We start from the raw sequence: 23,064 nt of genomic DNA, 5'->3' as shown, positions 1-23,064 counted from the left end.
ATTTCTATCCTTCTTATTCTGATTATTTGAGTTTTGATTCTTATCATTAGCAGTAACTTTAAGCTGAATGCGTTTGGTCTTCCTTCCGTCCCACAGCCAACAGTCTGATGACCACCAAGCTGTTCCGTAAAGACTCCCGTCACATGGTGTCGGTTCTGGACCGGCCCGGCAGCGTCCTGCTGGTTCCTCAGGACTCGCTGGTCGGGGAACCGTCTCCGGGCCGGCGGATGCGCTTCAGGGACGGCTGCGAGCTGTGGTGGGGCGCTCAGCTCTTCTCCAGCCTGGCGTCGGCCTGCAGGGAGCTCATGGCCGGCTCGGCCAAGTGCTCCAAGGCCGGCGTGAAGGTGGAGCAGGGCGTCTACGGCCAGAAGCAGGAGATGGTCCTGAACTCCACCGAGCCACAGACGCTGCTGCTGGAGTTCTGACGTTCTGCACTATTTGGATTTATGGGACTCAGAGTGAGAGTTCACCTCTCCACTGGTTCTACTGCGTACTGAACATAAACCTGGCTGCAGGTTTTAGTTTCATCACTTTTAAAAACATTTTGCTGCAATACCACGGCTGGCCACCAGGGTAAGACTCATTTCAATCACCTCTGTATTTGTTTTTTTACTACGTGCTGGTATTCAATCAGCAAGTCGAGTTTAGAGGTCTTTGTTGAGTTTTTGGTTCTATCCAGATGTTGAGGATCATTAATGATTTGGAAGGGAAGTGGAATTTAGGCGATGTTGAGATCTGAAAGTTCGTCTGTGTTCCTCGTTTGTTTCTTCATGGTAATGCCACTCGTGTGCATTAGGTGGCAGTAGTGAGTCAGTGCAGTTTGTATGTGTCTTTCCTGAGTAAGTACGTAGAGCTGCAGCCTCGGTTGTGTTTACTATTCAATCTGCAGGACAGACGAGATGCTGCGGCGACACACACACACACACACACACACACACACACACACACACACACACACAGGCTGCAGCTCGCTGGTTAGCGTATTAACTTTTACTATCGTAGTAAAAAAACACGTCGAGGTCCATCCAATTATCATGTGACTGTTGTTTCCTTCAACTTAGATTGAAAAGTTTAAAATAAAAACTCCAAACAGCTTCTGAACGATTCCTGCTGCTCTGTTCGTCGCCACGCCGGGATCGTTTGGTATCAAGGTGGAGAATCGGTTTCTTATCCCAGCAGCGCCAACAAGCCTGAAAATGCTTGTTTCTCACCCTATTTCAAAGTTTTTACAGCTTTTCCACGAATATCAGGAGAAGGAACAAAAAGTATTTCTTAGTAAAAAGAAAGGAGACGATTAGAGATGATTGATTTTAATCCGGATTCATTTCACACTTTTCTTCAGCCAGTTTTCTCACATTCAGGCTGAATTCAGTCTTTACATACCCGTTTATTAACTTCTTGATAAACTTCTGACGACTTCATTAATTGATTTGTTCACACAACAAAATGCTTCATGCTGCTTCTCAACCAATAAGGATTTATTGGAGGCGGGGCTAAGACTGCTGTGGCACACATTTACAAAGCTAATGTCAGAAAACAGGGTTTTCAGACTAAATACTGATTTTTTTCTTTTAAATCAAGACATTAATTTAATATTGTAAAGTTGAGATGATAAAACACATTGAAATAAACAGTAACTTTTATAAAAACGCTGAAGCAAACGTGATAGAAGCCTTCATTTTCAGACCTTTTCCACATAAAAAAACAAACAAAGTCTCAGAGGCCATGATAGTATTTAAAAAATACTGCAAGTAACTTCTTAAAAAGGACATTTTTTTTGCAAAATACTCTCCTTCTGAATTCTGCACGTAACATTCCAGGTAAATCATTCATTGCTCAGAGCCTGACGTGTAAACACCCTGTAATCCACCGACTCGCAGGATTTTCCTCGTTTCCTTCGCAATAGAATCACGTTCTACCGTCTCAGATCTACATCAAACTGAAGCTCACTTCAGAAATCAGGTGCGTCGATTCAAACCTCCAAACTGTTTCATCATCATGAGACGCCACGTTTAAATATCCATTGATCTGATACGCAGCCCAACTCTTCAGTCACACAGTATTTATACTGTACCTGCAAGTACTTGATGTAAACAATAAGAACGGAGGTGGAATCGTCTCCGGGGGGGACGGTAAACTGTGAGGTACGCACTGCTGCCGTCTCCTTCCAACCACCGTCACCATGAAAATATGGTCCATAAAGGGAAAGCAGCTCGAGGGAAACATGAACGCACGACGGCAGAACCCCGCCACAGCTTTCAGGAAGAGCTTGAGACATTTTCCAACAAATAATAGAACCTAGAACAGGACAGTGGTTCTCAGAGGATCTTCAGCAGGAGGATGTTCCAAACTCAGAACCCTTGGTGTTTCAATAAACAAACTTTCCAAACCACTCGGCTCACAAACAAAATCAATTCTTTTCTGCGGCGTCACAATAGAAGCGATGATTGAAAGTAAAGACGGAGCGGAGGCTTTGAAAAAAGAGCCCGATGGTCTTTTAGGCCTCGTTTCCACTGAAAAGGAACCGTTCCTGTTTCACACTGGATCGTTTAAAGCAGAAAAGCTTTGGTTCGTTCTGGTTTGAAACTAAACTTTATCTGAAATGTCTTTGTGGAGGAGGTGGGGCGCCGGGTGGAGGAGGTGGAGCGCCGGGTGGAGGAGGTGGAGCGCCGGGTGGAGGAGGTGGGGCGTCGGCTGCAGGAGGTGGGGCGCCGGGTGGAGGAGGTGGGGCGCCGGGTGGAGGAGTTGGGGCGCCGGGTGGAGGAGGTGGGGCGCCGGGTGGAGGAGGTGGAGCGCCGGGTGGAGGAGGTGGGGCGTCGGCTGCAGGAGGTGGGGCGCCGGGTGGAGGAGGTGGGGCGCCGGGTGGAGGAGGTGGGGCGCCGGGTGGAGGAGGTGGAGCGCCGGGTGGAGGAGGTGGGGCGTCGGCTGCAGGAGGTGGGGCGCCGGGTGGAGGAGGTGGGGCGCCGGGTGGAGGAGTTGGGGCGCCGGGTGGAGGAGGTGGGGCGCCGGGTGGAGGAGGTGGGGCGCCACTGCTGGACCTCAGGTCGTCTCTCTGCTGGACCACGAAGCAGGATTTCCTCTGGTCGACGCTGGTTCACTTCTTACCGGGGGACAAATCACCGCGGTAACGGCTAACCTGCTCTGCTCAGCCATTGCAAACTCCGCCCCTTTTTACGTGAACGCGCACTGATCACTACTGGAAAAGGTTGAATTACCGAGTCGATAACCAGCTTCGTAGTTCTAATCAAGGACTGCATGTCTTGACTTTGTCAGTTTAGATAACGGAGACAACCCGGACACGTTAATCCCGCTCGGCGGCACAGGCCCCCGGTGGCCCCTCCCCCCTCCCCCCCCTCAGTCGCCCTCCCACAGACAGTCGCACTCCCTCAGCGGGTTCCTCTGCCGCATGGCGGTGATGACGTTGATCCTGTTGTCGGACAGCTGCCGCACCTCGTCGATCAGCGCCCGCACGCTGGGGCTGGGCCACGGGTGACCGTTGAGGTAATCTCTGAGGATGAAGGAGCGCTCCACCAGCAGCTCCAGCTGCACCAGGTGCCGCAGGCGGTGGAGGCTCAGCAGGTCCTTCTCCGGTTCCCGCCGGAAGAACCTGGAAGAAAAGCGGCGAAGATTCAACGTTGGTGTGACGATGTTCGTGCTAACGGGGAGCTAATGCTCATCTCTGCTCTTTACTGGAAACACTCCGGCTGCGTCCTAATACTCCCTCCTATCTCCTTTCCCATGGTTCTATTAATCCAGAACATTCCTAGTTGGGATCTGGGTTCTAGATGATTTCAAGTGGTTCTAGGCAGATTATTGCTTTGGTAACTCACATGATCTGCTCCTTTTTCAGTCATCCTGAGTTTCCCTGAACGCTCCGATGAGCGGGTTCCTTTAAATGTTGTCGCCGCAGGGAATTGTGGGGGAACATGAGCTGGTCTCCTTTGGTAAAGGAAGTATCAGTGGGTCCTAGGCTAAGGGAGGTTCTAAAGGAAGCATCAGTGGTTCCTAGGCTAAGGGAGGTTCTAAAGGAAGCATCAGTGGTTCCTAGGCTAAAGGAGGTTCTAAAGGAAGCATCAGTGGTTCCTAGACTAAAGGAGGTTCTAAAGGAAGCATCAGTGGTTCCTATGCTAAAGGAGGTTCTAAAGGAAGCATCAGTGGTTCCTAGACTAAAGGAGGTTCTAAAGGAAGCATCAGTGGTTCCTAGGCTAAAGGAGGTTCTAAAGGAAGCATCAGTGGTTCCTAGGCTAAGGGAGGTTCTAAAGGAAGCATCAGTGGTTCCTAGACTAAAGGAGGTTCTAAAGGAAGCATCAGTGGTTCCTATGCTAAAGGAGGTTCTAAAGGAAGCATCAGTGGTTCCTAGACTAAAGGAGGTTCTAAAGGAAGCATCAGTGGTTCCTAGACTAAAGGAGGTTCTAAAGGAAGCATTGAGCCTCCTTTCCTTAGCTTAGTGAGAATTCCAACGCTCCTTATCATGGCCGCCACTTAAACACTTCAGGGTTAAGGACAAGTGGATAGGAAAGGAGATAGGAGGGACCGTTAGGACGCACCCTCCAACAAATTGTGTGATTTGTCAGAAGACGGTCGATGTTCCTGGTTCATGAGAGAGAACCTGCCACTGTTGCAGCCTCACCGTATCCTGAGCGTCCGGAGTTTGGGGAACAGCATGGGGATGCGCCTGCAGAGGCTGCCGCTGGAGCGGTTCTGCTCCACGTCCAGGTGCCTCAGGCCCGGCACTTTGGGCGCGATGGAGTCCATGTCCTTCAGAGTGATGGCCACCCGCAGCGTCAGCCGGGACACGCTGGGCGGGATGGTGGTCGTGTAGGTGGCCAGGGAGTTCCCACCTGAACGGACGGAGGCGAGCTGGGTCAGATATTTCTACAGATTTGATGTTGGATGTCGGCTTTGACTCACCGATGATGGTGAGAGTTTTGAGCTGCTGCAGAGGACTCAGCCAGGACCGCAGGCGGCACTCGATGCCCTCCCTGATGTACCGGTAGCGCACCGTCAGCGAGGTCAGCGAGGTCAGGCTCCTCAGGGCGTTCTCAGGCAGGATGGTTTCTGGGTAATCCACCAGCTCCAGACTGGTCAGCTCCGGGCCGCCGTACCGAAACGCACCTGACGGACACCAAGAGGAGATTCCTTTAAAACTGAAGTACGCAGAGCCGGGGCCACGGACCGGAGCCACTCTGCTGCTTGTTGGTATCCTGATGAGCCCCTGGAAGAAAAATCATTTCTCAATGTTTTATTCAGACGTTCAGAGGAAAATATCAAGACAGAGGCTACAATGTCGGAACGTCTCACTTTTCACTGGGATTTTTGGCCAGAATGCAAATAGTAATAATTAATATTTAACATTTAATACCCACGTTCACAGCTTTTCTACAGATTTCAGGAGCAGAAGTGTTAAATCATGTGATCATCATGAGAGAGTGAGTGAATCTGGAAACCCCCCAGATGACCTCTCAAACTTATGAAGGTATTTTTTTCAAGATTTAAAAGATTTTCAAATGTAATTTTCACAAGTTTGAGTTGAGTAGTGGAAAGCCAAACACTGCTCAACAATATTCACTTTATCCTGATAGTTTCTACTTTATGGGATATGGTTTCCTCAATCTTTGTTTTAACTTAATTCACATTCTTAATCATTTAAGGCTTTTAATTCATCTGATTCTAAAGCCCAGCGAAGCGCTTTGCGTCTGAATGCAGTTTGCCTTTTTACATTATATATTCAAGTGATCCATATGTGTTATATATTAATCCATAGGGGGGGGGGGGGGGGGGGACTTCTATGTAAAAGGCTTTTGATCAGTTGTTAAATATAATTGCAAGGCGCTTTGGAGCGATCAACCGACTGTGTTGCGCAAACGATGGATCCGTGTTTTGCTCCAAGATCCGTGGGTCGTTAACGGGGCTCACCCGGATGGTTGGGGTCCGCCGGGCTGAAGTAGTCGTCGGGCAGCGGCTCGGGCGGCTCGCCCCGCATCCCCCAGGACAGGTGCCGGAGCTTCTTCAGGCGCAGCAGCAGGTTGTGGAACACGGCGCAGGGCACCGGCCTCACGGTGTCCAGCCCGTAGCCCTCGCCCTGCTGGTGGAACAGCAGGTACCGCAGGTTGGCCATGAGCGACACGCCGTTGATGAAGTCCTCTGCGCACGGCAGCCGCACGTTGCACACGCTCAGGTGCGTGAGGCGCTCGCGCAGCTGCGCGCTCACGCTCTCCCCGAGCATGGGCTCCTCGAACGTGGCGTTGCGCACCACCAGCTCCCGCAGCTCGGGGAACTGGGACAGGTTCTCCAGGTACTTCTCCTTGTACACCCGGCCTCCGTCCACGAACACCACGGCGGTGAGCGACGGCAGGAACTTGACCAGGCGCCGCCACTCTTTGCGCCGCAGGTGACGCACCGCGACGCGGGTGAGCCTGCGGCCCGTGAGGGTGTCCCAGAAGCCGGAGGTGTAGCGGCGGATGTCGGACAGGCTGGCGGTGTGCTCCCTCCACAGGGACGGGTGGTCGACCAGCCGTCTCATGCTGCGGCTGCAAAGGCGGACGGTGTGTTTGTCCTCCGTGCTCAGGAAGCTGAACACGGAGACCCAGAGCTCCGGGGGCAGCTGCAGGCAGTCCGCCTCCATCCTCAGGGCACCCGGGGCGGGCAGGGGGCCAACGGAGCCCCGCTGTGGGGGCGAACTGCACGACTCGGCCAAAACCTGCAGCTTTTTCTGCACAGTGCTGTTGTTTACACCGGAAGTGTTTTCGTCCTGCACTGGCGCGCACTGATGACGTCACAGACTCAAACGCCAATTCTCTTCCTGTTTGTACTTGATTGTTCTACCAATGAAACTATTCCATTTTATTAATAATTATGATCTCGGAAGAAAACCCAGCGTCTGTCTTGTTTTGGTGTTTTTTCTTTTCTGTGTTAATTGTTTAATCTTCAAACTGCCTTTTCTAATAGTTATGTATATATTTGATTCACCTCGCTTTACTTCACTGTAAGCACCTGCTTTACACTTAAGATTTCTCTTAAAATCAATGATGCTAACAATTTAGACCTCTCTGATATTTTATAATACAAAAAGCATCCAGACCCAGCGTTAATCCAACATTATCAGTATACCTGGAAAATATCGTTTATATTGTAGTAAATAGAGGAATAACTGCCAAGCGCTTTCTCCCATAAATCCTCCATGATGTCTTTCTCTTTTATATTTATTTCAATGTGAAAAGCTCAGATGAATATGTTTGATTAACTATTGGTTTATTTACACCCTTTTGACTGCACCCCTACTCCTCTTGCATTTCTTTGTTTGTTCCCATGGAGATGGATGATTGCATGCTTCACCACTAGTTTGTAAATATTATTGTCCAATAATAAAAAAAAACTATTATTCTGCAGATTTAAGAATTATAGCAATATTCGGTTTATTTTCTGTCTTTATTATCTTTCTACTTTTTGGTCGTTTTTTTGTCTTTAACTTGGCTTCGTTCTTTCATGTCTTTGTCTTTAGTTTTCTTTTAATCTTTTGTGAATCTGATACAGGTTGTGAAACGTTTCACCATCGGTGCCCTTGAGACAGTTTGAGACTTTATTTACACCCAGAAGCGATCAGGGGAGAGAAAATACATCCCAGTATCCCCGCCAGTTCAACATTCACCCAGTATTTCTATTTACAAGCTTAGTCACCGTGAACATAAAAAAATATGAACATCTGCTTCCTTCATCTCCAAGTCCACCTAAGTCAGTCTGAATACTTTTTCCCCAGAAAGCTCGCCGCCGCCGCCGCCGCCTCAGTGGTCACACATCCAAAGGCAAGTTGTGGCGTCTGTTTCCTGAGCTCTTCTAGTTTCACTGCGACGGCGAGAAGGTCAAAACCATCCAGCCGATGACAAAGTAGAAGAGGAACACCGGGTACACCACCAGCGCCTTGCGGTTGGGCGGCTGGCTGTCGGCGAGGAAGGCGGTGGAGGCGAAGGTGGACCAGCCGAAGGACGCCGTGACCAGCGCCAGCCGCACGGCGAAGCTGACGGTACCCGTGTGGACCAGCAGCACCAGCCGGCACACGACCATGGCCACCGTCAGCGGCATGATGCAGTAACCCAGCACACACAGGCTCTGGAAGAAGGAGATGGTTCCGCCCAGCAGCTTGGAGTTCAGGGTGATGATGATGGAGCCGAACCACACGATGACAAACACCTGCAGGGGCCCACACACACACACACACACACACACACACACACACACACACACACACACTTTTAAAGGGACAGTCTGTGACATTTAGGTACCGTCACAAATGCACACCAGATGGCAGCAGTGAGTCGCCGCTCCCTGGATTTCTCTCTAACATCTTCCGTATTTCCAGCTTGTTTTTCTTAAATCAATAAATAAAAACCTAAGCTGTACCTTAAATTCACTTTTTATGTCTGCTGGAGCAGATTCACCATTTCTGCCTCAACTTCATTTTGTAGTTTAAACTTGTCTATATTTGTTTGTCTGGAATTTATTTTCTACTTTACATGTTTTTGTCTTTTTGAGATATTAGTGGAGGCTTTCTGCTGACTGGTTGGGGGGGGGGGGGGGGTACAGGAGAGGAAGGGATAGGGTAGACAGAGGCTGCAGCATTGTGAACCAGTTGAAGACTTTTGAATCAGTTATTGTTTCACCCTGATAATAGGGAGTTACAATAGTTACTCTGGAAGTAACTAATGATGGATTACTTTTTCAGCATCACTCCGAGTCGGCATGTTTCTAATGTTGGAAATATTACAGAGGTGAAAAAAGGCAGATTTGTTTAATGTGGAAGTTGAAGGATAAATCCTGGACTAAGAGAACTCCCAGGTTCCTCACAGTGGTACTGGAGGACAAAGTAATACTATCTAGTGGTACTAGATCTTTAGATCATTTCTCTCTCACATGTTTTGGGCCAAATATAATAATTTCAGTTTTATCGGAAAATTACGGCTCATCCAACCTTTATTGAGATGGGGGTGTTGAGACGTTATCATATAATCAGAGGGTGTTTTGAGCGCAGTGTTGCGGATTTACTGGTGTCCTCTCTAACTGGTGACCACCTGTCTTGTTCCCCGCCGCTGCTAGAAACACAGCAGATGTTAAAAACCCGACAGACGTCGGTCCGTACCTCAGCGAACTGCGGCCCTCCCTGGTCGGCCATGTCGGCCGAGCCGCCCTGCAGCAGCAGAGCCAGGGTGACGCAGAGCAGCAGCGGGCCCCACAGGTCCCAGTCCCGGAGCAGGGCCGTGCTCCGCTTCGGGTACAGGACGTGCACGAACTTGGTGCCCACCGCCCGCAGGTCCCGCAGGATGGTCTCCTTCACCGGCTCGTCCAGCGTAGAGAAGTAGTCGTCGTCCCTCCGGGAGGAATTCATCGAGACAGAGATATCCCCCTCCACCGGGATGTCCTCCGAGATGGAGACGTCGGACAGGCCGGCAAACGGCCTGCTGGCCTCATCCGCCGCCGCCATGATGATGTGTTGAAGTAATCCTGGTCCACTGGTTTGATTTGAAGCCACAGACTGCCCGAGAAGCTCCGGAACGTCCCTCTGATTGAACTTGTGATGTAGAGTTTTAATCTGGACTCGACAAACGGCTCCGATCTGCAGCTCCACGTCAGCTGGGGATTGTTTACTTCCGGACCACGTCGTTGACGCAACGAAATCCTTCTGGTGCGTTCAGGTTAAACTCGTAAATGTCACAGATGATCAGTCTCTCGCAGTGAAAAACTCTTCACTTCAACAATATGAACTATCTTGTTTTTAGTTACGCCTATATAATAGAACACATGAGACAATGTTACTGCGAAGTGTGCTGGGGATTTTCTAAATTGTAATTGCGCTTAATAGATATGGTGGCGGCCATTCATGCTTCCACGGTCAGTGAATGCATCACCAATGTCGCGTTTTGGTGACGCATTCCAGGCGCGTTTAAGTCGCTTGTTTACGTCCAGAAGAGGTTTTTCCTCATATATCCTCAGTAGTTTTATGTTTTTCAATACATGTGTTAGTCTGTTGGAGCGTTGTGATGGAGGACTGCCGGGCCCAGGTGAAGGCGGACTGTGAGGAGCTGCTGAGGCGCTTCCAGGAGACTCAGTCTGTCCGCTTCGAGGTTTTCTCCAACATCTGGAGGGAGATGAACTTCTCCCACATCTTCTAGTAGGTTTCACTCCACAAACCGCCTGTTCAAGTGGCGACGTGTCTCGTGTATTTCCTCCTAATCTAGTGTGTTTATTTCTTATATTTCTGTTCTCACTGTGTTGCTTTTGGTATTTTGTGTCTCTTGTAGTCATTTTATATCCCTGTGTGTCTTTTATGTTGTTTAGTTTTTTTACTGTCTAAGGAATCACTTTCTCTCTCTTTGTGTTCATTTTATATATCATTAACTTGGGTGTAATCAGCTTTTCTGTGTTACCTTGTAGTATATTCATGTTGCAGTGGACATATTATGCAAAATCCACTTTTTTCCATCAGTACTGATCGTCCCCATACCAAACGACGCCCCAGAAGTATGGAAGCCAATGAGGCTCAAAAATCAATTTGAAATGTTTTAACAGAAATGCTTTTTCATTTTCAGATTAAACTGCATTTTTTGACTCTTAAATAAAAATTAATAATCAATCATCCAAACTACATTTTAATTTTCTTTGACAATACTGCTTATTCTGTGACTTAATGGAAATGAATTTTTTTTTTTATGAAGATTAAGATTTAATTTTCAAAAGACGCTCCAGCAAATAGAGACCAAAATTCATTTAGAACTGTCAAATTTGAAAACTAAAATGCATTTGCAAAATCCTGCTGCTTTTCTTCTCTTTATGTTGATGTTTGTTTTACATTTGTTTGTTTTACGTCTTATCAGATGAAATATTCTGCTTCCTGCTGCTCTAACTTCAGTTTAGTTAAAACCAGTTGAATATTCTTATTTCTGCTGTGAGACGTTCCCAAGTCTGCCGGGGTTCTGGCTCATGAGAACCTGTACCGTGTCTGATTCCCGGCGCAGCGGCACCGTCACCCGTCACGAGAAGCGAGCGTTCAGCCGGCTGCTCCTGGATTTGGCCTTCCCGTTCTTCCTGCCCCCCTTCAGCTTCCAGATCCGAGTGGGCGGCCTGTACCTGCTGTTCAGCCTGTACCAGAAGCAGAGCGCCTCGCCGCCGGAGCAGGTCTGGACCGCCGCCCTGGGCCCGGCTGTGTGCCCGCCTCCTCCCCGGCAGGAGCAGCTGACTCTGCTCTCTGGCTGCAGGTCCGCGTGGCGCTGAAGGACTGGGACCAGGTGAAGAGGTTCCAGAAGGACGCGGTGGACGCTCAGCACCACGACGTGGTCTACATCCTGCAGAAGCTGGAGGCCCGCAAAGCCTTCGCCTTCACCGCCATGCCCTCGCTGGTCAGCTTCTTCCTCCTGGGAGTTAATTCACGTGGTCCGTGTGACGGTTCAGAGATCAGACGTCCTGAAGTCGTGACTCCAGCTGGACCGAGCAGGACTATGTGTCGTCAATAGAACTAAAGTGGAATAAGAACTAAGGAACGCACCGTCAGCAAAAGTGATAGAAAAAAGTTTGATGTGATAACAGCCTAAAAACTAATCAAACTAAATGTAAAAAATATTTTAAAATCTGAGGGATTAACTTTTTTGTTTTTGTTTAAAAAAATTTATTTTTATAATTTTATAATTTTATTATATATATATCAAATAAAACTTTTATTTATTGTTTAAAAAAAAAAGAGGCTGACATTTTTCAATTTCTTTAAAAAAATAATCACAAAAAATTCTTACCGGTAGAAATTAAAATATGATTTCCTTCTCTTCCTCTTCCTCTTCCTCTTCCTCCTCTTCATCTCAGCTTACGTACCAGAAGAAGAGGAAGGTTGAGCCGTCGATGACTTGCGAGGAGTTCATGGAGCGAACGTCTCGTCCTCAGGAGCTGATCAACGTCGAACTGCTGGAGGTGAGCGGAGAGAAAATCTCCTCCTCTTCCTCCTCTTCTTCCTCTTCCTCTTCCTCCTCCTCCTCCTCCTCCTCCTCCTCCTCTTCAGACTTCATCTCTGCTGTGCCGGCTGAGCTTTGGTCTTTGACAGGAGTTGTCCAATGTTCACGAGCTGTACGAGAAATTGAAGAAGTCCGCGGTGCTTCCAGCCCCGGGGGGTCCAGAGGGTCCAAGGGGTCCAGGAGGTCCAGGAGGTCCAGGAGGTCCAGGAGGTCCAGAGGGTCCAGGAGGTCCAGAGGGTCCAGGAGGTCCAGGAGGTCCAGGATGTCTGGGGGTTTCAGGCATGGACCTGATCCGGCCAGACCTGGTCCCTCAGCTCCGCGGCACCGTGTTGGACTTCTACAAGTGGCAGCTGAAACGGGTCAGAACTGAGATGGACTTTCCTCCGACATGGTTTCTAAAACTGGAGCGAAATGTTGGAACTTCTGATTTTCTCACGTCGTTTCGTTTCGTCAGTAAAATCCAGTAGAAATGTTTCTGTTCCGGTTTAATTCATTTAGCCTGAAACGTCATTATTCATGATCTCTGGTGAGAAGCTGCTCTGGTAGAGGAGCTGGACGCTCACTGCTTCTGTGTCTCCTGTCCAGGACGGAGCTCTACAAAATGGCGGCGGCGAAGGAACGTCTTCGTCTCAGCAGGTGCAGATTTCTTCTTTTTTTAAACTTCAGGTCCGTTTTTCTGGTGAAAACTCACGACCTCCGGAGCGTTTTGGTGTAAAACACAGACGGAGCTCTGAAACACAACTTTTTGGAAACGGCTTCCACGGTGGAGGTTTTGAAAAACGGGCCCGAGTGGATGAAGTTGTAATAACTGACCAGCGTGTGGCGCTGCTCCCCGACTCGCTCTCTGCCTCTGCTTGTGTCTCCAGTCCTCCAGAAGAGCTGAACTTCTGGCCTCCATCAAGACGAAGGCGTACGGAGGAGCCGCCGAGGTTCGTCTCCTTCTGATGTCCTCCGAGGACTTTTGTTTATCATCGATGTCATTTTTATATTCAAATCCAACTTTTAATATTTATCCTTAAATCATTTTATTGATTTAGATTTATTTCTGCACCTTTTCTTGTTTGATTGTTTTTCTAATATATTTTAGAATTGAACCTTTTATTTACAATTTAAAAACATTTAATTATATTTTATTTAGAATTTGTTTTTTGTGAATCAAGTTTAACATAAATGTTTCCTATTCAACGTTTTCAGTTTATATATTTAATGCTGTTTTGAATTCATTTTATTTTATTGTTAATTTGAATTAAATGTTAATTTAATAAATAAAAAATATTTTCCCTCAAAAACTCCATTTAAAATAATAATTGAGATTTTGTTGTGATTTCGATCATTGCCCCCCCCCCCCCCCCCCCCCCCCCCCCCCCACCCACCACCACCACCACCACCCCCACCCCCACCCCACCCAAAGGCCAGTAAGTCTCGGCGCCACCGTCAGGTGGAGTTGAACTTTCCATGTGAGGAGTCGGGGGCGGCTCGCCGGCGCCGCCGCTCCACCCAGAAGCGCTCGCTCAAAGCCAGAACCAAGGAGACTCTCAGCAAGTCCGGTGAGTCGGTCCGACGGGGCAAACCGCCGCCGGGATTCAAACCGGGGTTCCTCCTGTGGCGAGGGGACGGAACGCTCCGAGTAAATTCTTCTTCTCTTGTGTTTTTCAGAAAACGCTTGGCCAGGAGGCTCGAGCACCACCCTCATCAGCCGCCTGACCTCCGTCCAGTCTGAAAGTAAACTCGTTTATTTTCTACTTCTCATTAAAAAAAAACTCAAAGTGACGATTTATTCATGTGGTGACGTCTTCAAAACCCAAAGAAAGATTTCAGACCAAATGAGTCAGTGAGTCTTTGTCTCCTTGACCTGAAGACAGCGAAGCTTCAAAACCGTTTTTATTTAGAGTAAATATTTAATTCCTGTTTAACTTGTTTAACTTGTTTAACTTGTTTAACTTCAATCGTTCCTCAGAAGAAACGAGGCTTCAGCTGAGTTCACTCGCTTCTTTTCTTTATTTCAGAAAAGTGAAGGAGGACAAACTTTGTAAAGAAGAAGAAGATTTAAAGATTTCAACGTGTGATTTTATTCTTCATCCGGTGAATAATTCCCTCTGATGTCGTCTCATCCTTTCCTCTCATATCTTTAAAATGTGCCACAACATTGTTTTATGTTTTAAAAAAAACCATTCATGTAAAAGTTAGTGAAGCTTTTTTAAAACTTTTCAGTTCAAACGGTTTCAGTTTGTTCTGCGGCTGAACGTCTCAGCGTTTCACATAAAAGCTTCTTTTTGCTCTTATTTTGGAATCTTTCTTCCTCCGTTTGATTTTAAATGTTTCTAAAGGTGCGTTGACGTTGTCCTCGGTGTGTTTGGTGGCGTTTACCTGCCGGGTGTTCGGACCTCACACACACACACACACACACACACACACACACACACACACACACACCGCTGGGGATCGAAAAGTCTTTTACTTTGACAAAAAGAGAAATGACCGAAGTTTCTGAGAAGAAGGATCAAAAGTAGAAAATAGCTAAACGGGGTCAGAAATGATGGGAAGCTTGAAAACGCGGCTGGATGGAGAGAGAACAGCTGAAGAGAGGGAGGAGCTGAGAGACGATCAGCTGAGTCAGAGTCTGAAACGAGAAGAGATTAGACTCAAGTGACTTTAACATAAAATACTCAGAACAGCAAAAGACGTGACTCTAAACTAATTCAGGACATGAACAGAAATGACTTGATAATAAATTCACCAATTCTCCATGAATTAAGTTTGATGATTAAAAGATTAACTGGGATTTCAAGGCTTTTTTAAAAGTCCCACTTTAGTGGAAAATTCACTTTTCTAACGGTGACATATCCGCGTATGAAGCCCCAGAAGTGAAGAAAGGCTGTTTTCTCTTAGTGAATGTATACTCACACAGGCTAGTTTGAGATGTTCCCTTCATGACCTCATGAAGGGAAATGACCCTGCCCTCTGGTGGTGGAGACTCACCATGACCCTCCTTCAGGTAGATGAGCTCTACCCTCTTCAAATTATGAGTGGGTGCCTTTTGTTTTCTTCTTTAGAGACGTTACTGGAAAGCACCACCACAGGAGTAGGCCTGAACTGACACAGCTCATTAGCATTTAAAGGTACAGACACAGAAACAGCCTGTTCTCAGTAGAGCTCAGGAGAGGGACTTTTAGACTGGCTGATATTCAGGACCAAGACTGGATTTGTGGAAATACACTTTGAATAGGTCGTTGGAACTGTTGAGTCATGTGAGACGTTAAAGGTTACATGACTTAAAGTAACAAGAAAACCATAAAAACCATGTATATAATGTTCATCATCATCATGGGAAATATCCAAACAGATATTGTCACTTGTAATTGTCACTTCTGGACTCGGGACGTTTGAACATTTTAAGGAAACAACATTTTGTCCACCACATTATTTTAGTTTGTCTAAACTAAACTGTGAATCATTGGGAGTTGTAACTGTTTGTTTGTTTAAGCACCAGTTCAATTAATTTAGTGTTTAATTAAAGTTAGATTGGTTTTAGTTAAATGTTACTGGGAAATCCAAGAGTTCAAATTGTCATTAAAAAAACTAAAGAGAGTCAAGTTAGACTTATTCTGTACAAGAGTTTAAATGTCATTAAGAACTCGACCCTCTCATATATAAAATAGGTATATGTGTACTATATGATACAGTAAATAATACTGAGAAGAATAAATGATTGATGGTTGGATTAAGATCCGTCTTTAAGGTTTAAATTACCAAAATAAACAAAAAAAACCATAAAAACAATGTATATACTGTCATAAATAGGAAATATTCAAACAAATAATACATGTTATATATGATACAGTAAATAATACTGAGAAGAATAAATGAGTGATGGTTGAATTAAGAGGGATTCTTACGGTTTAAATCATCTAAATGAACAAAATAACTATGAAAAACCATGTACATACTCTCATAATAATGGGAAAAAATCTAACAAATGATATTCCATTAATACATCCTGCAGTAGATTAATATTAATAATAAGAATGATGATTAACAATGTGTGAGGTTGGAGGAGCTGGAATCTCCGAGCGGTCCGTGAAGGCGTCGCGGCTCTGCAGCTCCGGAGGAAGAGGAGCGGCGGGGATGAAGCTGCTGCTGCTGCCGCCTCTCCTGCCGCCTCTCCGCCGGTCACTCAGTCGCTCCCGCGGTCAGTGTGAAGGGAAGCAGCCGCCGCCATGGCCTCGGACAGTAAGTACCCGTCCTGCGGTTCTCCTCCCTGACGGAACCTTCAGTCCTTTAACCTGCTGCGATGAGGAGGATGAGGAGGCCTCTTCATCCCCTCATCACACAATCCTCAGCTTTTACTCAAATAAACACGTCATTCACACTTCGGGCTCCGCTGGAGACACAGAATTGGGATTAATCCCGTAATTCCAGGAGAATTTCTGGGATTATTGGTGGAGTTGATAGTTGCTTCATCATGGCCACTTCAGGGACGCAGTTTTTTTTTTATTCTCCCACACATCATCCCATATCTATCTATCTATCTATCTATCTATCTATCTATCTATCTATCTATCTATCTATCTATCTATCTATCTATCTATCTATCTATCTATCTATCTATCTATCTATCTATCTATCTATCTATCTATCTATCAGCTTTGAAAAGACAAAAATGAAAAATATCATAAAAAATCATATAATAATCGTGAAAAGAAAACAGATTATTACATAATTGTATGTGATGTCTGCAATTAATTTGATTTAATAATCTGGGGAAGTTTTTGTCGGTTTAGGCGTAAAATATTTTTTTCTTTGTCGTTTGCTATTTTTGTAGAGCAGCATTTTACTGCTTTTACTTCCAAACATGCCTCTTTTATTTTCTTAAGTCTTGAATTCATCAACCATGTTCCATTTATTCTGCATATAATTATTGAGGTGGAGGCAGGATACATCAGGGCCAGAGCAGCAGACTTCAGAGTGACGTCACTTTGCTCTAGATGATGTTTCACCGCCTGTTAATTCTGTTGAGCTTGTAGAGCATCTCTAACATCAGATTATAGAGCATCTTCCTCCTCTAGCATCAGATTATAGTGCATCTTCCTCCTCTAGCATCAGATTATAGTGAATCTTCCTCCTCTAGCATCAGATTATAGAGCATCTCCCTCCTCTAACATCAGATTATAGAGCATCTTCCTCCTCTAGCATCAGATTATAGTGAATCTTCCTCCTCTAGCATCAGATTATAGAGCATCTCCCTCTAACATCAGATTATAGTGAATCTTCCTCCTCTAACATCAGATTATAGAGCATCTCCCTCCTCTAACATCCCATTATAGAGCATCGTCCCCCTCTAGCATCAGATTGTAGAGCACCCCTGACATCCAGATTATAGAGCATCTTCTTCTTATAACATCATATTATAGAGCAGATTTCCCCCAACATCCAGATTATAGAGCAGCGTACCCCTTTAACATCAGATTATAGAGCAACTTCTTACGCTAACATCGTACTATAGAGCAGCTTCCCCTTTAACATCAGATTATAGAGCATCTTCCCCCTCTAACATCAGATTATAGCGCATCTTCCTCCTCTAACATCAGATTATAGAGCAGCTTCCTCCTCTAACATCAGATTATAGAGCATCTTCCTCCTCTAACATCAGATTATAGAGCATCTTCCCCCTCTAACATCAGATTATAGCGCATCTTCCTCCTCTAACATCAGATTATAGAGCATCTTCCTCCTCTAACATCAGATTATAGAGCATCTTCCCCCTCTAACATCAGATTATAGCGCATCTTCCTCCTCTAACATCAGATTATAGAGCATCTTCCTCCTCTAACATCAGATTATAGAGCATCTTCCTCCTCTAACATCAGATTATAGAGCATCTTCCCCCTCTAACATCAGATTATAGCGCATCTTCCTCCTCTAACATCAGATTATAGAGCATCTTCCTCCTCTAACATCAGATTATAGAGCATCTTCCCCCTCTAACATCAGATTATAGCGCATCTTCCTCCTCTAACATCAGATTATAGAGCATCTTCCTCCTCTAACATCAGATTATAGAGCATCTTCCTCCTCTAACATCAGATTATAGAGCATCTTCCCCCTCTAACATCAGATTATAGCGCATCTTCCTCCTCTAACATCAGATTATAGAGCATCTTCCTCCTCTAACATCAGATTATAGCGCATCTTCCTCCTCTAACATCAGATTATAGAGCATCTTCCTCCTCTAACATCAGATTATAGAGCATCTTCCTCCTCTAACATCAGATTAGTGACACACAGTATATTCTGTAACATTTCTCCGTCATGCTGCTTGTAAACATTCGTTGCCCGGTGAACACGGGGGTGTGTGAGGAGTGGCAGCAGGCCGGGTGCAGGTCAAAGGTCAAATCAAGTCCTGTTTGTGTCACGCTGAGCTTCCAGAGCGTTTCATAATCCGGCCGCTCCCCGAGGAGGGAAACAGTCCAGAGGACCTGTCTCATGTAACTCAATGTCTTTAACCCCGGAGCTCTGGACTCCGTGCTTCACTCTCGCTCTCGTCAAACATCTTCCAGAGACCGCCTGTTTACAGAGCGACGCCTGGGATGTAGAGCAGCATCAAACACCGTCGCTCATCAGCAATCCAGTGAGCCGCAGCGAGCAGTGTGTGTGTGTGTGTGTGTGTGTGTGTGTGTGTGTGTGTGTGTGTGTGTGTGTGTGTGTGTGTGTGTGTGTGTGTGTGTGTGTGTCAGGAAATGAAGTGTTTGTTCCTGTTCATGACGGCTCCGCCTGCTCTCCACAGAGCGACGGTGCTCCAGCAGCTCAGCGTGTTTCTCTGCACGTCGACTCTAAACTCTCCTGAAGCAGGTTTGTTAAAGTCTCAACCCGGTTCTGAAAGGGTCCAGGAGCAGCCAGGAACCAGTCCAAAACCAGACCTGCAGAAGTAAATCAAATAGATCTGGATTCATCTAAACCAGGTTTTAACAAGACCACTAACCTGGGAGTGTTTGACTCTGGTCTGAGACCAGTCAGAACCCAGAGCTAAAGTAGTCCACCATCAGGTCCAGATGAGTCCAGAACGAGAACTAAAGTCATCCAAAACCAGAGCAAACCAAGTCCAGACTAGTCCTACTGGGATCTAGAACCAGGATCAAAAAAACTCTAAAGCCAGAACTAAAGAGGCTCAGAAAATCCAACACCACAACTACAAAGTCAAATATGTAGAAAGAAGCTGCGAAATCCCAGGTACTGCTCTGGTACCAGGTACTGTCCCGGTACCAGGTACTGTCCCGGTACCAGGTACTGTCCTGCTCCCAGGTACTGCACTGGTACCAGGTACTGTCCTGCTTCCAGGTACTGCCCTGGTACCAGGTACTTCCCTGGTACCAGGTACTGTCCTGGTACCAGGTACTGTCCTGCTTCCAGGTACTGTCCTGGTTCCTCCTCGGCGAGGTTCCCAACAGAACCTAGGAAGGAGACGCCCTCCGATACAGATGAGTCAGAGGTCGTCTTGTTCAGCCGCCATTTTTAAACTCCACCAGAACCAGAGAGACGCTCAGAAAACAAGAAAAGCCCGACCAGAACCCGTACCTGTCCTGGAGAACCTCGTTTAACAGCATTTTTATTAAAGTTTAAAGTATCATTGTTTGTCTTATCTTAACATCAGCTGCTGCTAACAGCTGCTGGCAGAAGTCACCAGTTAACAGGGGCGCCAGTGAAACCGAAACACCGGACAGTGAAGCACCATCCTAACAATTGGAATATTATTAATACACATATATATATATATAAAATTATCTACTATTTAATTGATTATTTGAGCTGATATCCAATGGATGTTCACTTGGGAGGGATTACATGTACATGTCCACGGCGGGGAAAAGCTCCAATGACTCCGCCCACGGCGTGGTCATACTATATTGTAATGGAAAACGACCGAGTAGCGTAGAGTACAGTAGCGTAGCGTAGAGTAGAGTAGAGTAGAGTAGAGTAGAGTAGAGTAGAGTAGAGTACAGTACAGTACAGTACAGTACAGTACAGTAGAGTAGAGTACAGTAGACTAGAGTAGCGTAGAGTAGCGTAGAGTAGAGTAGAGTACAGTAGAGTAGAGTAGCTTAGAGTAGCTTAGAGTAGAGTAGAGTAGAGTAGAGTAGAGTAGAGTAGAGTAGTGTAGTGTAGTGTAGAGTAGAGTAGAGTAGAGTAGAGTAGAGTAGAGTAGAGTAGAGTACAGTAGACTAGAGTAGCGTAGAGTAGCGTAGCATAGAGTAGAGTAGAGTAGAGTAGAGTAGAGTAGAGTAGAGTAGAGTAGGAAAAGTGCCATGAGTCTGATGAAGTCAACAACTAGATCTTTAAATCCAGCTCTAAAATCAGGACTGAAAGGATCTTAAACGATCTTTAATCTCGACCTTAATCATCCTTAAACCAGACCAGGTGTCCAACAAAAGACTGAGAGAACAAGAAGTACTTCTGCAGTACTTGAACTTGGCGGTTAAATGATGGAGAGTAACTCTGACTTCATTTCATCTCACTTGAAACTGATTGATTCTAACAATCTTCTGCTCACGAAGCTCATGAAGTTCCTGTGTGGCGACGCGGCCGTGAACAACCGGAGCTGAAGGAGTCAGACCTCCTCAGCGTCGATGGTCCGGCCGTGAGGAGGAAGTGAAGCGTTCATGTGTTTGGAGATGAAATCCACTCAGAAGGTTTCTTTACTTCCACCTACAGTTCATCACCTGATTCTATTCGGGTTGAGCGTCGGTGTCACCACCAATCAGTACGTCTATTTCCTCCATTCCTATTGGTCAGTTACTGAGTCGCAGCAGCGTCACGGAAATCATCAGACACGGTCAGAACTTTATCGCAGGTCGTCTTTGGTTAAAGACCATGAATAGAACCGTCTCTAAACCCGTCTCACGCTGCGACGCAGGACCAAAGATCTAGAGCCAAGACCAAAGATTTAGAGACAAGACCAAAGATTCAGATCCAAGACCAAAGATCTAAAGCCAAGACCAAAGAGTTTGAGCCAAGACCAAAGATTCAGAGACAAGACCAAAGATTTAGAGACAAGACCAAAGATCTAGAGCCAAGACCAAAGATTTAGAGCCAAGACCAAAGATTTAGAGCCAAGACCAAAGATTTAGAGACAAGACCAAAGATTTAGAGACAAGACCAAAGATCTAGAGCCAAGACCAAAGATTCAGATCCAAGACCAAAAATTTATAGACAAGACCAAAGATTTAGAGACAGGACCAAAGATTTAGATCCAAGACCAAAGATTTTGAGCCAAGACCAAAGATTCAGATCCAAGACCAAAGATTTAGAGACAAGACCAAAGATCTAGAGCCAAGACCAAAGATTCAGATCCAAGACCAAACATTTATAGACAAGACCAAAGATTTAGAGACAGGACCAAAGATTTTGATCCAAGACCAAAGATCTAGAGCCAAGACCAAAGATTTAGAGCCAAGACCAAAGATCTAGAGCCAAGACCAAATATTTAGAGCCAAGACCAAAGATCTAGAGCCAAGACCAAATATTTAGAGCCAAGACCAAAGATCTAGAGCCAAGACCAAAGATTTAGAGCCAAGACCAAAGATCTAGAGCCAAGACCAAAGATTTAGAGCCAAGACCAAAGATCTAGAGCCAAGACCAAAGATTTAGAGCCAAGACCAAAGATCTAGAGCCAAGACTAAAGATATCACCACGATTCTCTCGTCCTTGTTTGTCTTTTATCTGGGATAAAGTCTCGCAGTGTGAAGTTCAACTGAATCCTGGAGACTGTGACTCCGTCAACAAGCTGCTTGTTGAGTCTCGGCGTCCTTCAGGAAGACGCTCGTCTCGCCCTCGGCAGCAGGAAACGTCCGCTGAGTGACGACTCCCAGAACAAGGGAGGAGGAGGAGGAGGAGAGAGGGAGGGAGGAAGAGGAGGAGAGAGGAAGAGGAGGAGGAGGCAGCTCAGGAGAGAGGAAGAGGAGGAGAGAGGAAGAGGAGGAGGAGGCAGCTCAGGAGAGAGCTCAGAGGAGGAGAGAGTTCAGTAAAGAGGAGAGAGTTCAGTAAAGAGGAGAGCAGCAGAAGGAACTGGAGTCACTCGTTTCGTCACGTCGTTCTGAATCAAACAGTTTTAATGAAAAGTTGTTTTTCTGAAGAACCGGAGAACGTTGCTGATCCTGATCAGGTGAATTCTGGGATTTCATTTATACTCATTCACACGTAAAGTTATTGATTAGTTTTTTAAACGAAAAAAAAAGATCTAAAATTATTACTTTTCTGTAAAAACTGAGTTGTTTTGAAAAAACTGTAGTTTTCTTTGTGAAAAAAAAATCCAGTAAATTCAGAATTTAAAAGTCTTATTTTAGAAAACGTACTTTTCTCCACGTCTCCTCCTTCATTTAATATATACATTTACAATTTTATAGAAAAAAAACTACTTTAAGAGAAAGACTTAGTTTTCTAATTTTATGTGATTCTCATAATGAAAAACTTTAATCTTTTACATTCTTGTGAATATTGATGTCATTATTTCTAGGAAAAATACTTTCCAAATCAGCAGTTATTTGGAAAACACTGTGCGTATTTTTAGATGCAACAAATTTTATCGATTGAATTGAGTTATTTCCAAATTTACTCCAAAATTAAATTTTAAATATTTTTAAAAATTGATTCAAGAGAAAAAGAAACTTTTTTTTTTCAGCAATTTAGAAAAACAGACCCAATAAAACATATTGTTTTTATATCATAAAACAATTCTCGGGAGGGAAATTGAGAAAAAATTGGGTCTAAAATAATTAAAAAAATAAAAGATCTAGTAATTAAGAGACTAAAAAAAAGCAATGAATATTTGTGATACAGAAAAAGTATCACATTAATTTTCTTTTAGCGATATCCATTTTTTTTTTTAATGAAAATGTATTTTCTTAATTAATACATTTTTTCTCTTTACTATAAAAAGCAACAGAAGGTTTTGAGTTGTTGAGATTCATCTTGTTATTTCAGAGAAAACTGAGCAGAAAAGTAGATTTTCCTCCATAAAGATCAGTGAGGAAGAGGAGGAGCATGTCCGGTGAAGCAGGACGTCCTGACGCTCAGCCAGCGG

General features: G+C 45.4%; 4 protein-coding genes across 4 annotated transcripts in view; 2 read left to right on the top strand and 2 right to left on the bottom strand.

The window, feature by feature from the left end:
- LOC308119454 (uncharacterized protein) overlaps positions 1-1,098 on the top strand; it is a 14,204-nt gene extending 13,106 nt beyond the window's left edge. Inside the window, exon 19 of the mRNA XM_080479462.1 lies at positions 97-1,098. Within this exon, the coding sequence (XP_080335588.1) occupies positions 97-425 (329 nt within the window). The 3' untranslated portion in view covers positions 426-1,098. The remainder of the gene's footprint in view (positions 1-96) is intronic.
- Positions 1,099-1,296: 198 nt separating this feature from the next.
- Positions 1,297-7,387, bottom strand: LOC308120127 (uncharacterized protein). Its single transcript, XM_080480553.1, has 5 exons — positions 5,917-7,387; positions 4,912-5,115; positions 4,631-4,841; positions 2,986-3,607; positions 1,297-2,694 (listed from the first exon to the last, which is right to left on the bottom strand). Exons 1-4 carry the CDS (start codon positions 6,623-6,625, stop codon positions 3,355-3,357), a joined length of 1,377 nt encoding a protein of 458 aa, XP_080336679.1. The 5' UTR covers positions 6,626-7,387; the 3' UTR covers positions 1,297-2,694; positions 2,986-3,354.
- A 157-nt stretch (positions 7,388-7,544) lies between these two features.
- On the bottom strand, positions 7,545-9,669 carry yipf6 (Yip1 domain family, member 6). Its single transcript, XM_080480555.1, has 2 exons — positions 9,134-9,669; positions 7,545-8,187 (listed from the first exon to the last, which is right to left on the bottom strand). The coding sequence occupies exons 1-2, from the start codon at positions 9,473-9,475 to the stop codon at positions 7,840-7,842; spliced, it is 690 nt and encodes a 229-aa protein (XP_080336681.1). The 5' UTR covers positions 9,476-9,669; the 3' UTR covers positions 7,545-7,839.
- snapc1b (small nuclear RNA activating complex, polypeptide 1b) lies at positions 9,206-14,319 on the top strand. Its single transcript, XM_080480554.1, has 11 exons — positions 9,206-9,676; positions 10,015-10,162; positions 11,007-11,166; positions 11,247-11,387; positions 11,845-11,949; positions 12,080-12,349; positions 12,576-12,626; positions 12,857-12,919; positions 13,402-13,537; positions 13,647-13,712; positions 13,997-14,319. Exons 2-11 carry the CDS (start codon positions 10,032-10,034, stop codon positions 14,002-14,004), a joined length of 1,131 nt encoding a protein of 376 aa, XP_080336680.1. The 5' UTR covers positions 9,206-9,676; positions 10,015-10,031; the 3' UTR covers positions 14,005-14,319.
- The last annotated feature ends 8,745 nt before the right edge of the window (positions 14,320-23,064 follow it).

Source organism: Lipophrys pholis (assembly GCF_963383615.2).
Source record: "Lipophrys pholis genome assembly, chromosome: 14".
Classification (NCBI taxonomy): domain Eukaryota; kingdom Metazoa; phylum Chordata; class Actinopteri; order Blenniiformes; family Blenniidae; genus Lipophrys; species Lipophrys pholis.
The sequence above is the reverse complement of the archived record's forward strand: the minus strand, read 5'-3'. Positions and strand labels throughout refer to the sequence as shown.

Bases quoted from the DNA above. Each gene is read 5' to 3' on its own strand.
- snapc1b (XM_080480554.1), top strand. From the start codon at position 10,032: ATGGAGGACTGCCGGGCCCAGGTGAAGGCGGACTGTGAGGAGCTGCTG. The intron at 11,167-11,246 runs GTCTGGACCGCC...CTCTGGCTGCAG, and splicing joins GCGCCTCGCCGCCGGAGCAG to GTCCGCGTGGCGCTGAAGGA. The intron at 13,538-13,646 runs GTGAGTCGGTCC...TGTGTTTTTCAG, and splicing joins GGAGACTCTCAGCAAGTCCG to AAAACGCTTGGCCAGGAGGC.
- yipf6 (XM_080480555.1), bottom strand. From the start codon at position 9,475: ATGGCGGCGGCGGATGAGGCCAGCAGGCCGTTTGCCGGCCTGTCCGAC. The intron at 8,188-9,133 runs GTACGGACCGAC...GGGCCCCTGCAG, and splicing joins GAGGGCCGCAGTTCGCTGAG to GTGTTTGTCATCGTGTGGTT.
- LOC308120127 (XM_080480553.1), bottom strand. From the start codon at position 6,625: ATGGAGGCGGACTGCCTGCAGCTGCCCCCGGAGCTCTGGGTCTCCGTG. The intron at 4,842-4,911 runs GTGAGTCAAAGC...CCGTCCGTTCAG, and splicing joins CAAAACTCTCACCATCATCG to GTGGGAACTCCCTGGCCACC. The intron at 3,608-4,630 runs GTGAGGCTGCAA...CTTTTCTTCCAG, and splicing joins CTCCGGACGCTCAGGATACG to GTTCTTCCGGCGGGAACCGG.